Source organism: Neophocaena asiaeorientalis, unplaced genomic scaffold, assembly GCF_003031525.2.
Source record: "Neophocaena asiaeorientalis asiaeorientalis breed wild unplaced genomic scaffold, Neophocaena_asiaeorientalis_V1.1 scaffold77, whole genome shotgun sequence".
In the NCBI taxonomy this organism is placed as follows: Eukaryota; Metazoa; Chordata; class Mammalia; order Artiodactyla; family Phocoenidae; genus Neophocaena; species Neophocaena asiaeorientalis.
The window spans coordinates 4,410,680-4,427,965 of NW_020174645.1; the positions used below are offsets into that span (position 1 = coordinate 4,410,680).

The window sequence follows — 17,286 nt, forward strand, 5'->3', positions numbered from 1 at the left end:
TCCCCAGCAGACTCTCTTCTCCCCAGGGAGGCTGCGGGGCGGTGGCCCGTCTTGGGGACGGGCGGGCCGAGGCTCCACCCAGCATCCCCGGGGCCCCAGCAGCCGTGACCCACATCTCCGCCCCCGCTGTCCGCCTGCTCCTGTGGCCCTGACATTTCAGTCTGGCCCAGCTCTTTCCCAGTAATTCTCCCTGTTTCGCAGGAAGCCAGTTGGTGGGATGCCAGCTCCCCGCCACCCCTCCAGCTTGGGTCCCTTCCTTCCGCCTCCTGGGCCGGCTTGCCTGCCTCCTGGCGGGCACTCGAAGCCTCTGCTCTCACCTCTCAGGGTCCTGCCCCGCGACCTCGCCCGTGGCGGCCCCGCGTGGGCCGGGCGAGGCCCAGCTTCCCAGGCCCAGCCAGAGACAGAAACAAAGGCAGAGTGTAAAAGGGGGGGAACCCCACCGAAGGGCTGCATGTCATGTCCTCATTTTTCCTGGAACCCGCCTCCAGCAGGACAAACAAATGTATTTTCAAAGGCGCTAAAACCAGTGACTCACTCCAAGGAACGCCCTCTCTTAGCCCTCCGTCCCGCCTGCCGCGGCCCTTCCCACACCCCCCTGGGCTTAATTGCTCTGAGCGGGGCGGTGCTGGGCCAGCGGAGATGGCAGGCGCCCGGGAGCTCGGCGGCCGCCCAGCTGGGCAGCCCTCCTCGGCCTGGTCTCAGGCCCGCCCTTCTCTCCCCGCAGATTCATGCAGCACCCCAAGAACTTCGGCCTGATCGCATCGTTCCTGGAGAGGAAGGTGAGTCTGCCCGCCGGCCCAGCGCCACCCGCCCCGTTCCCCTCTGGGGGCCACTCCTGGGGGCAGCCGCTTGGGCTGGGCCGCAGGACCCTCCCTCCCTACCCACGAGGCCTCTGCCTGCTGGCCCCGTGCTCTCCTTGCTGTGTCAGACGGCACTTCCCTCCTTCCTCCCTCCTGGGAGCAGCAACCGCAGGCCCCGCCCCCTTCTCCCAGGGCGGAGCTCCAGGCTGGGAAACCCCAGGAGAGCTGTGTGCACCAGCTCCTCAGACGTGGCAGCAAGCGTCCTGGCAGACTGGACATGGGTTCTGGAAGCCGTGCCATGCCTGGCACCCTAATTAAGGCTTTATAGGCAAGAGTGGCAATCTTCCAGGGCGCTGGATGGAATGACTTATCTAGGTCCCTCTGATGGTCACTGTACCCTGACACCCCTGATGGGAAGCCAGGTGTGTGGCTGGTTTATCCTCATCCCCTTTTCGTAGAGCTGAGGCTTGAGCTCCGCCTTGCCCCCACACCAAGCCTGGAGCGGTGCCTCTTTCTGCTCAGGCTCCCTGTTGGCAGGTGGACACAAAGCGTCCCAGGAAACGCTTTACGCCCCCTTTTGTGTACCCACGAGGCTAGGCTGGGCAGCGGCCGCAGCGGCCGCAGGTAGGAGGGAGCCGGTCTGGGGGGCTGGACGTGGCCCTGTGTCAGAGTCGCCCGCTGGACCCCAGCATCATCAGGGCGGAGCCAGACAAGCTTCCTGAAAAGGTTTACTTTCTGGGGCTGCTGTTCCGGGTGTTTAAAGCAGCGTTTCGCCGAATCTCGTCTCTCAGACGGGGTGTCTGCCCACTCCCGGCTTTGCAAATACCATGCTACCCGAGGCCTCGTGCTTCCTCGCTGGGGAGGGCGGTCGGAACCGGATCCAGGCGGGTATTTTAAAGGGTAACAGTTGTTCTCAGCATCTGCCCTCAATGAGCCGATACCCATAGAAGGAGGGAGATGGGGCAGCGTGGGGAAGCGAAATCTCTCCCGGCCTGAAAAACCAGTGTGGAGAAGCGAGCTCTATAAATAGCCTCTCCTCTGAGTTAGCGACAGCTTCTTACTAGGGGTGTGGACAACCCAGGAGGCTCCAGGTCGGGGCTCCCTGGAGACAGAAGCAGGGGTTTCAGAAATTGGCAGTTGAGCAGAGCTGTTTGAACGAGGGAATCAGAGGCCTCTACGCTGGAGAATAAACTTTACGGTGTTCTTTGGCTAAGAGGCAGCCCAAGCTGAGACTTTAAATAGAGCTTCCAGAAGGGTCTGAAGCCGGGGCTGCCAGCTGTGCCCTTGGGGATTGGCGGTTCCTGGTGGTAAGTGAGGCCAACGGCAGGGTGGGAGCTCGGTGGACTGGCCAGCCCATGCCTGTCTGCAGGGCCAGCCCGTGGTCGCCCAGCACAGGAAGGCAGCCTCCTGAGTTGTTCGAGGGGAAGTCAGACACCCACATCCCCCAGTTTGCAGGTATTGGCATCTGATTATAAAATGTTTTCCTTAACCATTTTGCGGGCCATGCTTGTGGTCTGGTTGAACTTGGGAGCAGCCTCTGTTCACAGTCCATTCTAGGAAGTGGATGAGGACGCAGGGGGTTTGAGGCCCAGCCGTCCTCTGCACCCAGCGGCCCTCACGATTGCCCCTCAGAGGCCAGTTCCGGGCTTGGCACCAGCACCGAGCATCACAGAAACATTTTAACTTATCTCAGTAACAGCTGCTGGCATTGGCGAACTGTCACCTGGTCTGGGCCCCGTGGCCGCAGGTGGCGGCACCGTCGTCTTCTGTCCTCCAGTTGCTCTCTGAGGACGATGCCCTCTTACTGGTCCCATTTGGATGAGGAGGTGGTGGGGTTCCAAGAGCGCCAGTCATTTGCTCAGCAAGTGGCGGTGCCAGGATTCAGACCCCCGTCCGCGGGGCAAAGACCAAAGCAGAGAAAAGGCATAAACGTCCCAAGAGACGAAGAGTTGCGTGGCGACATTAGGCTGGATGCACGAAGCTCGGAAGAGGTTACTCGGGCCCCTAAATGTTAGGGAGGAGCAATCTAGGGTGAGCGAACGGACCCGAGCTGGGGAGCCGGAGGCGTTGTTCTCTGGGGCTGGCATGGCAGGTGACAGCTTCGTCCTTAGGACTGCCAGTAGCACCAGCCACAATGCGAAGAGGTTAACACCTCTGCAGGGTGTGTTCTGTGGCCCTAAGTCCTTTCCACGTATGTGTATTAACTTACTTGGTCTTCATGACAACCCTGTGAAATACGTGCTGTTAGTACCCCTACTACACTGGTGAGAAAACCGAGGCCCAGAGAGGTTAGGTAAGCTGGCCAGGGTCATCCAGCCAGTACCTGGAGGAGGCAGGATTGGAACCCAGGCCTCTGGCTCCCGGCCTCCTGCTCTGACCGCCTTCACTGCACACGCCTCAGAGTTCTTTTCTCTCTCCATCCTGCAGACGGTGGCTGAGTGTGTCCTCTATTACTACCTGACCAAGAAGAATGAGAACTACAAGAGCCTGGTGAGGCGCAGCTACCGGCGCCGCGGCAAGGGCCAGGTGAGGAGGGGGCGGGGCGGGCTCCCGGGCGGGCTCCCGGCATGCTCGGGGGCAGCGTGCGGTGACATCTCCTCGTGTTTCTCAGCAGCGGGTCCCTCAGTTTGGGCCCCTTCCGTGGCGGCTGGGAGACCCTCTCTGGGGGTGTTCCTCCTATCCTAGCAGCAGAGGAGAGACCTGGGAGAAATGGTCGCTTCCACCCTCAGCCTGGAAAATTCTAGAACTCCAGGCTTGGTGACCCTGTCACCATCCCTGTGGTGGATTAGGGTCGCATTCCCAGAGCAAGGGCCGGGCTTTCAGGATGACTTGGGCTGGTCTACAAACTTAACATTTAAAATTTAGAAAGAATTTTTGGTGTTTTGTCGTCATGCATACGTGAAAGAAAAAAACAGCCAGTACTTTAGAGTGCCGTTTTTCAGACATCAGTGCTTCGGGTATGACTGAAGGACGATTTAAGTTAGAGCAGGACTTGGCAAACTATGGCTCACGGGTGAGTCCAGCCTGTCCCCTGTTTTTGTGAATAAAGTTTTATTGGCACCCGGCCATGCCCATTCGTTGACATATTACTGTGGCAGCTTTTCTGTTACGACAGCAGAGTTGAGTAGTCCTGACAGAAACTGCAAAGCCTGACATATTCACTATCTGGTCCTTTATAGAAAAAGTCTGCTGACCTCGAGTTAGACGAAAAGGGAATTCGTTTAAAAAAAGATTCTGTAAATTATGTTAAAGGTGAAGGGAGTCAGTGGCACACATTTTAAAGGGGGCTCGCGAGTGTTTTGGTGTCAGGGAGATGGAGGGAAGGGGAGGGATTTGGTTCACTTCCGGGCTGTCAAGAAGCAGCCCCAGAGCAGATGCTGGGACTACGGGGGTGAGAGGGGGAGTGGGCTTGTGCTGCAGGCGGAGGGATGTGGGCCAGAAGCTGCAGAAGCTCTGGGCGCTGCTGTTAGATGCCAGACTGGAGGGGGTTGGGGCAGGACCTTCCCTGGGGCCTCTGGCCTGGGGGAGCGGACAGGGGAAAGGGACGAAGGCCGGGATTAGCATGTGCTGGGAGGACAGGACACAGAGGTTCTCTTAGGTGGGTGGTCCCTGTCATTGGCATCTTCCAGCCCAGACCCCCACCCCTACCCCAGGGCCACCGTCTTCCCTTCCCGAGGCTGGAGAGAGCCGGACCCTGAGGGCATCAAGTCCAGCCATCACCTGTGGGGTCCCAGTGTCCCCTGTGAAACCGTCACTCTATGATCAAGCCCCATAGCCTACGATGGGTTGGTCCACGCAGCTTCCTAGCCTGCATCCCGTGTCTCCTTTCTTGCTTTCTGGGAACTGTGCTTCAGGAGTACAGACCCACTTTTCTGTTGGCTAAGCCACATATAATTAAGGAAGCAAATCTGTTGACAGGAGAGTAAACCCCTCACTGCATTCTGCATGTCAGGCCAAGGTGATTGAGACTGAGCATTGGTTGTCGTTGGCCTGGATCGTTGAAGGGTGGCTGCGTTTGGTTTGTGGATAGGGTTTTCCTCTTGTTCTGTGCAGCCACCGTTGGCCAGGCTGCTCGCCCATCTAACAGATGTGTAAAACCGAGGCCTACTGGCTTGGCGCTATTCAGTTGTAAAGACCTAGCTGTGGCGTGTTAGAAGTTGAAGCGCATTTAGGAATTTGTCTAGACCGAGATGCAGAAACTCAAATAAATGCCGGGGCAGGGAGCATAAATGTGCCAGCATAAGAGGCAGTGCGGAGGGCATGGCGTGGACTGTGGCAAAATAAAGGGGGAGATAAAGGCCTCTAGATTGATTTTAAAAACGTTGTCAGCTGTTTGTTGAGCATCTCCTGTGTGCCAGTTCTCTTGCTCGTCTTCCCAGTGCCCCCCGACTCCCTGCCTTCGTGGGGGCCCTGTGGGTGGGCTCATGAGGGCCTTGCTGGTGGCTGGGCTGGGGGCTCTGGAGACGAAAGGGTTCTGAGTCAGATGGGGAGAGATTGGGCCATTCTCACCCTGTGCTGAGAGCCACATTTGTGTGGAGGGAGGCAGAGACTGTGTGCTGACGTCATTTAGGGAGGGGCTATCTCCAGATGAGTCCTGGGGAGTGGGGGGGCCGTTGGTGCCCCCTGCCCCTGGTCCTGGCTGCCATGCCTCCCACTTCACGGTGTTAATGCCTTGCTAGCTGACTCATCTGCCCGTCAGACATTTGTGGCTGACACGGGGGACTCTGTGCTCGTTGTCTAGACCAGGTGGTTCCGAGTCAGCATGTCGGTGGTCTGCCTGAGAGGCTCCATCGAGTAAGGGACCCCAAAGATGAGGTTGAGGAACAGCCTCTTGGGAGGACGAGGACAGAGGTGAGGGTGTCCTGGGCAGAGGGAACAGCAGGTGGAAAAGCGCCAGGACACGAGAGAGTGCACAGTGCCCTTAGAGTCTTAGGAGCAGGGTCTCAAAACCTTCCAGGGTCTTACATGAATGAAGGGATGGAGAATCCATAGGAGGCAATAGGGAGTGGTGAGGCCCGGGGCTAACTAGAGAGCTTGTGCCTCATATCAGCTCCAGCTGACTCGACTACCTGGCCCTGTATTACCAGGTCGGATTTTTGATGATGAGCTGGAGATAGGGAATTATGTGAAGTTGCCTGACTTTTAAATCTTAGGTCGCGTAGGAACCAGTAACGACGAAGCACCGGACAGGCTGGGCAGCTCACATTTGCTCTCGAAATCTGTCCTCAGCCCTCAGTATAAGGCCTCTGGGCTGGAGTATGGTAAGGCTGAGGGAAGAGGTAGGGAGAGGATTATATGACTAGGGACAGAGTCCAGGGAGTGTTTTATAGCAGAGGAGAAGCGTTGGCTTCGTATTTTCATCTGAGCTGTCCTGGGTCAGCTGTGGCGTCCACAATGCTGAGAGACGTGGGGCTTGTCTGGTGAGGTTTAACGGTCGGCTCAAGCTGGCGTCTCAGGCTGGGGCTCCCAGGATGGAGCAGGGATGCCTCTGTGCCCGGCCTCCTGCAGAAGGAGAGAAGAAGGCAGGGCACGAGGCCCCTGTCTCCTTGGGAGATGGGACGTATCTTTGGGGCTCTCCCCTCCCTCTCATCGGCTGTGGCTGCGAAGAGGTGCCATGTGGCCCGGGCCCTGCCGGGGACGGAAATTAACGCGCAAACCCTGGAAAGACTCCTGTACCAGGCAGATCCGCTGCCCTCACCACCGCCTGCCAGCCCTGTTCATAAATATGGAATAAGTGGGTCAACCCAAGTGTTGACTTTGTGGCCGTAACTCTTCCCTCTGCCCCGTGACAGCAAAGTAAACGGCAGACGCACCAGCCCCGCAGCCCCTCTTGGTAATTCAAGGTGCAGTTGCTGCAGCGGGCCTGCTGTGATAAAACCTGTGATCCTGCTGATAAATCTCCCAGTGAGACGGGTAGGGGTTCCCCAGCCTGGCACGGAGTGGGTGTGGGTGTATGTGCCTGGGCGCCTACACGTGGATGGACGGATGGGCACCGGCGGTGGCGGCCCCCCGTGGGCTGATACTGCGAGCAGATGGCGGTCGGGCGTGAGGCAGGCAGAGACCCTCTGCTCTGTGAAGCCGGAAAAGCCAGGTGGGAATGAGCCTGGAGAGTGATCCACCGTTGCAGGGGGGGGAGCAGTCAGCCTCGGAGGCATAGCAGGCGCCCAGGTGACAGCTCTGCTGTCCCATCCTTGTGTCCGATCCATCCTTGGCCCACCTCTGGCAGCTCAGAACCCTGGGACAGGCTGTGATCCTCACGTGGTTCCCGTGGCTCCGGCCACGCCGAGGCTGAGGATGGCCACGCGGCACCGCTCAGCTTGTCAGCCCAACAGGTGCCTCTTGGATGGGTCCCTCCCGCTTCGCTTCTCTAAGGTTGACCCCCACTCACCTCCACAGAGGCGTCGGATGCACGACATTGTGTGGTCATGCAGCGGACAATTATTGAGTGCCTACTGCATGCCAGGGCTGTAAAGCTTCTCCTTCAGAGCCGCACGAGACCACGATCCTTCAGGAAGCTAGAGAGAGGGTGTCAGCCGAGCCCAGCTGTCTCAGCGTCTCACAGCCCGTCCCGATTAAGAGCCTCTGAGGTAGACGTGAGGTGGGACTTCCGAGGTGTCAGCGAGCGGGGCCCTTCTCCAGGCTGCCGCCTTGTAGAAGGTGCATTTCCTGAGTTGGCTGGACACGGCCCAGGGCCAGAGACAGAGGGGTACCCACCTGCCACCAGCACCCCTCCCCTGGTCATTCCTGCCATGGTGATGAGGGGAGGCTGTCTCGGGCTCTAGGCTCAGACCCCCAAGTCTGGGGAGGAGGGGAACCCACGGTGGGAAGTTATTCTCCCCAGGTCGTAGGCCTTCTACCTTCTCCCGATACCACCATCCACTCCAGATTGGCCGTGGCCAGTGTCCTTGGGCTGTGCCCTCCTGGGGTCCAGGGAGGGACGTGTCTCAGGCTGAGTTATGGACCCTGAGACGGAGCTGGCGTCCAGCTGAAGTTCTTGAACTTTCACCACGAGGATTTGTGAAAACACAGACTGCTGGGTGGCGCCCCTCAGTGGGGCTTGAGAATCTGCATTTCTAACAAGTGCCCTGGCAGTATTGCTGCCGAACCTCGGCCTTCGGGGTGTTTACTGGGGAGTCCCCACCTGCCAAGGAAGGGGAGGGAAGGGAGCAGAGTAGCAGAAGGGGCAATCGAGGCAGGGCACAGGCTCAACGGCAGCCTGGACCAACCCTGGGGGCGGTGCTCTGGCGCTGGAATGGCCCTTCCCAGGTGGGCAGAGGGGGCCAGGTCTTAGACCAGGGGCCATAGAGGCTGAGGGCGTTCGTAGCGGCTGAGGCCCCTTCTAGAAAGGGACCTGGCCAGTCCATCCTGGGGACGAATCCTGCGTGTTTGCATATTTGCAAACTGTATTTCACGGCAGTCCTGACCTGGCCCAATGCTTAAGTGGAGTGGGCAGCAAGATGTCACCTCGTGTGTTCAGGGGACCCACGCCCCGTCGCGGCCTCACCACACCCTGTGCTGAGCCCCTTGTTCGTCATTGCTGTGGTTGCCTTTCGAAAGCGTGGATGATTAGGAAAGGGGATATAAAATTCCTGCATGAAAAGCGTCGGCCGTCTGGTGTGTCTGGTCTCAGACCCTTGATGACCCGAGAGGGCAAGGCCACCCTGGCGTCCTCTGCGCTGCTGCCTGGCCCTGCCGTGGCTGGGACACGTGTTGGCCATTTGGAATGTCAGGATGCCCTTCTTGTTTAAGAGAGGATGCCACCCACTTTCCAGAAGCTTCCCCGTATTCTGACAGAGGGAGACGCAGGAATTCTAGCCCCCTCACGCCCACCCCCTGCCAGCCGTGCACACCTGGGCTTCGGCAGGAGGGGGCCGAGCCCTCACCTCCTGGACCCCAGCCCCCGAGATCCGGCTGTGAGTGGCTGGTGAGCGTGTGGGTGGTGCCCCAGCGTCCTCTCCTCGAGGTGAATCACCGGCCGAGCCGGGGGCCAGCTTGGAGCACCGGTGATGGCACAGCAGTTTATAGTTCATGATTCATGGATGGAGGGGCCACATTATCCCAGCTAATTGCAGCACTGGAACCCAGGAATGCTGCGGTCAGAAGTCGGCTTAACTATGCAAACTGTCGGGGAACCGAGGCTGTGAGGCCAGCGCGGCCCAGGCAGCACGGCCCAGCTCCGCAGCAGTGACCGGGGGCGGCCACGTGGCCCTCCTGGCGATGGGGGGGCCGTGCTGCGGAGGGGGCTGTCCCCGAGAGTGAGTGCCCCTGCTTCCATCCCCCAGGGTGATGCGGCCACAGAGGGGAGGGGGCCCAGCTGGGAGCTGCGCCGGTTGGGATCTCCTCCTCGAGGCCACACGGGCTGTCTTCTCTTCCCATGGAGATGGGCACGGGGACAGGGCGCCCAGCCTCCCACTCCTGGGGGGTCATGGGGGAAGTCCAGGGAGGTGGGGCCTGCTCCTCCCCAACCTCTGGCCTGCAGGCCCCCTTCCCCCCATCTCTCCTGTCTCTGTGTCCCCCACACCCACCCTCCTTCATCTTCCCTCCCTTCCCCCACCCCCCTCCCAACTCCCTGCCAAGGAACAGGTGACCTTGTTCCCACTTGCTCTGTACTCCAGAGACTCCCGCGCCTCAGGCAGCTTGCACAGGGGACAGCGTGACCGGAAGGCATTCCAGGCCAGGGCTGGCCAAGCGCAGCCCCCGGGGGGAGGGGCAGCCACCGTGCAGTCAGTGCCGGTTCCCAGACCCTGGCTGCCCCCCTGGGCCAGTGAAATCTGCGGAGGGGCCGCGTAGCAGGCCCCAGACTGGGCTGAGCTTGTGCCTGCCTGCTGGGTGAGCGCGAGCTTGCTTGCCCCAAACCGCCACCCCGGCCGGGTGGGCCTCCAGCTTGGGGGTCAGTTGGACTTTCCCGGGCCGCCCAGGCCTGAGGGAGGCAGCCGCTTCCGCTCCGCTGGGGACGGGATTGTGTCCAGATTTAGGGCTCCAGCAAGCAGATGTCCCTAATTCCCTGCCCAGTTTTGTGCTAAGTGGGCAGGGACCTATGGGAGGCTCGTCTAGGCCCACAGTCTCCCAGACACATCCCGGGGGACGCAGTTCTCAGGAAGGCCAGGCCCCAGGGACCCAGCAAGCTGGGCTGCCGTTTTGGGAGACGAGAGACACGGCCTTCTCATGGGCTGTGATGCAGTGGCGGGGGAGACCCAGCTCCCCGTTGGCACCGTCTGAGGCGCACCACACCAAAGGGACAGGAGGACGTGGAAAATGTGAGTGTGAATCAGTCAGACCCCAGGAGGCGAGAGGCTGTGTGGGGCTGACAGACCTCCCATCCAAGCGTTTTGAGCTCGGCTGCCAAGAATCAGGAAATAGTTACCAGAAGAGCAGCATTCGTGTGGCCTGGGCCAGCTCCGGCCACAACAGGAGGGGGCCCCGGGGGAGGGCAGGCAGTGACCAAGTTCCATTCTGTTTTGTCCTTCCATCACAACGTCACCATTCTAGGTGATGCCCCAGTGAACAGGACAGACGAGGCCCCCAGAGCTGTCACGTCCACGTGGGAGACGGACAGTGTACAAGTAAATTAGCGTGGTTTTTTCAGGTGGTAGCAATGGTTACAGACGGTAAGCTGGGGTCAGGAGGCGGTTGACAGGAGAGAGGGCAGCTTTTATGGAGCAGACTCTGAAGGCTTCTCGGAGGAGGGATCCTTTGGGCTCCGACCTCAGCGATAAGAAGGAACTGGTCAGGCAGAGCTGGAGGGAGAATCTCCCAGGCAGAGGACACAGTGAGTGCAAAGGCCCTGTGGCAGGAACAAGTGTGGCATCTTGTAGGAGGAGAAGGTGGGGATTAGGGAGGTAGGTGAGGTGGGCAGGGGGTAGATCGCCCAGCCTTGTGCCGTGGACCACTGATTTTATTCCAAGGAGCAGGACAGGATCTACTGACAGTAAAACAGAGCCTTAGCTGCCTCAAGCAGCCATCTCCTTGCAGGCAGAACAGACGTCACGGGCGAGGGTGCTGAACATTGCTCAGGTTCTGGGGACACGTCTGTGTGCAGTGGAGCGCTGGTGAGTGTCTAACAGCCAGCTTTCAGGGGGCGAAGCCCCAACTGTAGCGCGTGCCAATTACCATGGTGTAAATGCTCCCATCATGCTGATTCCAAGCTACCCGCTGAACGTGGTATTGGGAAGGGGGCGTGCATAGCTCCTCGGGGGACGGGACCATATCCTACTTCTGCCGTGTGGATGCAGTGGCATACGAGAGCACAGATAACAGCCAAATGGAGTCAAGTAATTGGGAAGGGATGCATTTTGAGTACTTAATTGCCATTGTTTTTATGATAATTTCTTTAATTGTAAAGTTGTGCGTTTCCATTTTTAATAATGGCTGTTTTTAACAACTAACCTGCAAAATTCATGGAAACTGAAGTCTGCACTTGTGAGCTGGTACGCGCTGGCCCAACACACCTATATCTGTGTGTCTTATAAAGGACTCCCTTCACGGGCCAAGGCGGCATCCCCTGCCTGCCTTTTCCTTCCAGGAAGACACGTGAACTGGATCAGAATGGTGGGGGCCGAATGTCAGAGAGGGGCTGCCAGCAACAGAAAACTCTTGTGTCTTGGTCCTGACCCCTGACCCCACTCCTCCCACCAACCTTGGGCTCCTGCGATCTCCCTTCCGCCACTGCCAAGAGATAGGGTGTCTCGAGGGCAGCCCCCACCTGGATTTGCTCACTGGAGGCACTTGGCACGTAGTACCTGCTCAGCAGAGTGTTTGTTGAATGAATGAGTGAGATGGTGCCACAGTTGGTGTTGGTGGGTGTCAGGAAGGTCTCATCAGGCATTTAGAGGACCCGTCGTCATCTGAGCCCTAAACCTCACCAGCTCCTCCCTGGATGGTTGGTACCACCTTTTCGCTGGACTCTCTCCTCTCATTCCTGGAACCAATGGTCACCCCTTGACCCGCTGCCGCATCGCCCTAAAACACGGCGTGGAACACATCAATCCTGCCCACCCTCCACCTTCTGACAAAAGCCCTCAGTGGCTGTGCACAGCTGTCAGGGCACCTCCCGCATTTCTGAGCACGGGCGTTAAAGCCAGTCCAGCTCTGCAGCCAAGTCCAGTATGTCATTCTGTAAGGACCGTGGGCGATTTCACGTTGGCATGCTTTTACCTGAAGAAGTCCCCTCCCTGAAACGTCCCCTCTCATCCTTCTCCGCCAAAAGCCTTTGGAGGTTCAGCTCGGAGGCCTCCTACCTCATCCCCGCTGGTCAGGACGAATCACTGTCACACCTGCCATGTGCTGGGCCTTTTTAAAGTTTTCTCGTCCCAGCAGCCTCCATCGGTCCTGTCCTAGCTCCGGAAGGTTGGGGACTGTATTTTCTGTGAGCGTGCTTGTGGAGGGAATGAACAGTTTGGCTTAAATGGGGGTGAAGAGGGGCCTGTGATTCCCCAGGGTGAGAGACAGAGCACCTGCCTGTAGGATCTTGCTAGGAAATGCTGTGTGACCTTTGGCGGGTTAACCTCTCTGTGTCTTTGTATGCTCTTCTATAAAACAAGAGATAATGCCAGCGTTGTTGGGAGGATTTTATTAACTGCAGGTATCAAATGAGGAGGAGAAAGCCTCGTCACATGTTCGTGGTACTTCATCAGCATTTGTTGTTTTTATTCATATCGTTTTCTGCACGGCTCCCAGCCAGTCTGGGGCTTCAGCACAGAGCACGCTCAGTCTGTCCAGCACTCAGCGCTCCGGAAGTAGGGGTCCCTCGGGGATTTGAACTGATGGCTCTGGCTAACCATAGATCCGGACAGGTTTTCCTCAGAGCTGTGCTGTGGTTTGGGAGGGACGTTCACGACCGAGCACTGGGCACGAAGCCCATTGTCGGCGTGACCGATGGCATGTCTGGAAAGCAAAGGTGAACCTCATCCTGAGCTCCGGAATCATTTGAGACAGTGGAGTCTGGCTTCTGGTTCTTCTCTCGTGTCCACAGGCATCCGCTCTGCCCGTGGCAGGGGTCCTGGATGTGTTTTGTGAAACAGGGACCCCCGGTAGCCTTGCTCCTCACGCTGTCGTCCGGCAACCAACAGTATCTGGTGTCCCTGGGAGCTACCTAGAAATAGAGGGTCTCAGGCCTGCCCCAGACCCACGGAGTGGGAATCTGCATTTTCCCAATATCCCCAGGTGGTTCGTGTATGCATTTCAGCTTGAACAGTGCTAGTCGGTAGCAGAGGTGGGCACACTATGGCCTGCAGGCCAAATCTGGCCCCCCACCTGTGTTTGTAAACAGTTTTGTTGGCACGTAGCCATGCTCACTTGTTTACACTTTGGCTGTTTTCAAGCTACAAACGGCAGAGTCAGTTGTTGCAAAAGAGACCGATGGACCGATGGCCCTAAAGGGTCTACCATCTAGCTCTTACAGAAAGTTGGCTGGCTCCTTGTCTTATGCTCTGGTCGTCAAACCTGGCTGCCCATGGCAATAACCTGGGAACTAAACACGCTGATTCCGGCCTCTCACCCTGAGATTCTGATGCGACTGGTGTGGGTGGGTCCTGGGCGTCGGGACTTCCCAGAGCTCCTCAGGTGATCTGTGTGTGCAGTTGTGAGAACAGTGGCTTTAAATTGCCCATGAAACCCAGCAAGTGCCGTTCTGCGATCCGCGACGGGCCTGAGATCAGCAGTGGAGCCCTAGTACGTGTGAATCGTCCCTGAGTTAGCCGTGGCTGTATCTGCTGTCCTCTGACGTCGAAGGCTTTCAGGGACAGAGGCGGCTGACCGGGGCCTGGCAGTTGGACCTCCCTCTCGCGCCGTCAATCTCCCAGAGTGAGCAGAGCATCCCCACGACAGCCGCTCACCTCCTGTGCCCACCAGGAGGCCAGGCAGGTGGTCACCATTATGCCTGACGGTCCCTCCCAGTGGAAACCACGTTTAAGACCAGGACTGACCTGGGGTTTCTCCCTTTCATCCTTTTCCACTCGCATCACTCAGCTCGGGGCACACGGACACCTCTCCAGAGGGAGGTGGAGTTCAGGCCCCAGGAAACCGGGAGCCCGTCCATGGGGTTCTGTGCCACGGCTCCAGGGTGGCTCTGAAGTCGCTGCACCCACTTCTCCCAGAGGGTGACGTGTGGGAGTCGCCTGCCCCTGCCCTGGAGTGTCAGGGAGAAGAAGGTCACGGGGTCTGACACTGGGATCGCGCACCTGGGTAGGACGCAACCGACGGGAATAATGACCAGGTTCTAGAGCTGACTAGGTCTTTGGACCCTCCTCACGAGACTGGGTGGAGGCAGGTGGAGGGGATGGAGATGGCAGGAGGGAGAGAGGCCTGGGTGTAACCAGGGTCAACTCAGGCTCTGGGTTTGAATCCTGGCGTTGCCGTTTCCCAGCTTTGGCAGTGCCTCAGTTTCCTCTTCTGTAAAATGGGAACAAGATGGGGGTTGGTAAAGGAGATGAGGGAGTACATAGAACATGTGCCCGGCACATGGCACTTGGAGCTTTTTTATTATTAATGCTGTGAAGTGGGTGATTATTCAGGGGAGGGGGTCGTTATGGGCTGGCCCAGGCCCAGATCGGGACTCGAGGAATCTTGCAAGGGGGACAGGGTAGGCTAGGCAGAAAGGGGCAGGCATCCCCATAGCGCCCCCATCTGAGGCCCAAGATGCTGACCAGGGTGTGGAGTTGGGTGAGACTCTCAGCGGGGCCTTGGCCACGACAAGATCACACCCGCTCCCGACTCTGAGACCCCCTTTTCCCTCGCTCTGAGATGGTGCAGCTTTGCCAGTCTGAACCTCAGTTTCTTCCTCTGCAGAATGGGAGCAGTGATCACTGCCCTTTTCCACCTGAGGCAGGCTAAGGGCAGTAAGTGGAATAGTATTGATATCTGCAAGGCGCTCGGCGTGCTGTGGGGGCGGAGCAGCCCCCCGGACGACCCCCAGGTCACTGTTACTGCTGGTTTTGTCATCTTTGCCTTTATCCTCAGGACTGCAGAGGGGCTGGGAGCAGCTGGTCAATAGACCGTGCACAGCGCAGTGTCGGGCGTGTAGGAAGCTCTTGGGAAATGCTGGCATCTTCCGCAGTGGGGCTTCTTGAGGATTTGGAGGGGGACGGCGGCAGGAAGGCCCTGGGCAGGAGGGCGCAGGTGCAGACTCGCTGGGCAGCAGCCCTGGTCAGCCGTGCTGGCCGTGCCGGGGGCAGACAGTGGCCTGCTTGGCGGCCCAAGGATGAGATTCCAGGGGGCCTGGGGACCCCACCGGCCTGGACCCAGGGGACAATAACAGCTGCTCCAGGAGGGAAGCCTGGAGGCGGCTGCTGGGAGGGACAGCAGGTAAAGCTTTGGAGTGAGGCTGCAGCCCAGCTGGGTGTTCTTGGCACCAACGGTGGTCTTAGGAGACGTCACGCTCCCTGCCGTTGGAAAGCCCCGGCCCTGCCCTTTCTGGCCCTGGGCGTCAGGTTCCTGGGTGTGCAGAAGCCGGGCATGTCTCACTGGTGGCCACAGCAGCCATGCCGAGCAGCCCCCTGGGAGGGGGAACCCTCCTCAGTCGGCTGTGCCATCTCCCCCGGCTCTGGGTCCTGGTCCCTGGTCCCCCTCGTCTACTCCGCCCCAGCTACCATCTGCGGGGCCAGCTCCAGCAGAGGCTCCACATGTCAGGGGTGAGAGGCGGCCACAGCTCCCTGGCTATTGGAAGTATAGTGTTTCAGGGTTTGGGGTGGTGGTGAGGGACAGGCTAGTTCAAGGACACTGGGCCACGCGTCGGGAATTGACAGCAACATAGCAGGGGGTAGAGGGAGGCTGTTCCCGCCCTCCAGCCCCTCCTCTTACAGAATAGAGAGAAGGGGGCAGACCTGAGCCAGGAGGTTCCCGGGTGGACACTGCTGCAGCCTCGGGAAGCCCATGGTTCCCCGTGAATGTGCAGGCCCGCGCTGTGTGCCCCGGCGTCCACAGAATGCCTGTAGCTGGCCCCTGTGTTCAGCCACATCGTGAGCCATAGATTAAAGCTGCAGAGAGGGGCAGGGGGGGATTGGTGGTGGTGAGGTCACAGGCCAGGGCAGCCTGTGCCAGGGACTGGCTTGCGTTCCTGGTGTGGAGGAAAGATGGGGAGAAAGGGAACCGGGAACCCTCGAACCCCACCCTTACTTTCCCCGTGGGCTTTGGTTTCTTTCTCCTTGGTTGGAGAATTGGTGTGACCACGCCCCTCGGTACACACTGAAAGGCTTTGCGGCGTGTTTGTTTTCATTTCACTTGGCTCATCTTTTCCAAGGGATGGAAAGATGGTCTGGTTTGGCAGCTGCCCGCAAGGAGGACTTCGAGGTGGCCAAGAGAATCAGTGTGTGCCTTAAGAGAAATCAGGCTGGACAGAAAGGGTGACGGTGTGGGGAGGAGCTCCCACTCCCCCCCACCCCATCTCGGTGAGGGCAGTGTCAGCAGCCTGGTGCCAGCACCTGTCCCGCCCACTTGGGAAGGAGATGGAAGGAACAGGCCTGCGGGGGTTGGGGGAGGGTGGCTGGTTTTGCTGTGAGCCCCTTTGATCTCTCCTGTCCAGCGGGGCCTGCTCTTTTCCCCTCTGAGGGCTGACTGATGTGAGAGGAAGAACAGGCCCACGGCAGCAAAAGTGGACCCTCATCATAGCAGCAACCATCCTCACACGGGCTCCCGGGGACCTGGGGACAACACTTCCATCTGCCCATTTTACGGACGTGGAGACAGGCTTAGAGAGATGGCCTGAGCTTTGTCAGGGTCAGGCAGGCTGGGGCATCAGGGTGTGACCCAGGTTTCCCCATGTTCACCGTGCTCTTGCCTGAAGCTGACCAGGGCCCCCTCCCTCCTGCCTTGGGGGCTTCCGCCCCACGTAAATACTGGTGCCAGATGCCAGCTCTGTAAGGGGCCTCTCAGTTCAGCTTCCCCGCCCCTGGCTGAGGGGTCGGCACGATTTCAGGGGGAAGAATCAGAGCACAGAGAGGTCAAGACACTCATCCAAGGTCACACAGTCACCAAGTGAAAGAGGCCAGGCGTCTGACACTAGCACTTTCTATACCTCACCCCGTGACTCCTGCCTCCCCCCAGTGCCCGGGGGTTTCTGCCCAGCTCACACCGTGGGAGGGTGCTGGGTTCCCAGCCAAGCTCAGCCCAGGTGCGGAGGCTCACCTGTCTCACTGTTTTCCTCGCCCCCGCCCCCGCCCTCCCCTGGGGCCCAGCAGCAGCAGCAGCAGATGCCCCGCAGCGGCCAGGAGGAGAAGGAGGACAAGGAGAAGGAGAAGGAGGCCGAGAAGGAGGACGAGAAGCCGGACGTGGAGGATGGCAAGGAGGAGCTGATCAAGTAAGGCCGGCGGCCGCCCGGCAGGGGCCCGGCCGCGCCCCCCGGGTGGGGGGGCATGAACGGGCCGTGGACGGCCCCCTGGAAGGGTGTGCACGGAGGTGGCATCTACAGATCGCCTGCCTCCAGGGGGAGGCACTTTGTGCCCCGCCTGTGCCCGACAGCCCCCCTTCCGGAAGCCCGCTCTTCTCTCCTCCC

General features: G+C 59.2%; 1 protein-coding gene across 1 annotated transcript in view; it reads left to right on the plus strand.

Moving 5' to 3' along the window:
- NCOR2 (nuclear receptor corepressor 2) overlaps nucleotides 1-17,286 on the plus strand; it is a 191,896-nt gene that overhangs the window by 99,981 nt on the left and 74,629 nt on the right. The window contains 3 exon segments of the mRNA XM_024758467.1: nucleotides 725-779; nucleotides 3,228-3,326; nucleotides 16,970-17,091. Coding sequence (XP_024614235.1) covers nucleotides 725-779; nucleotides 3,228-3,326; nucleotides 16,970-17,091 — 276 coding nt within the window.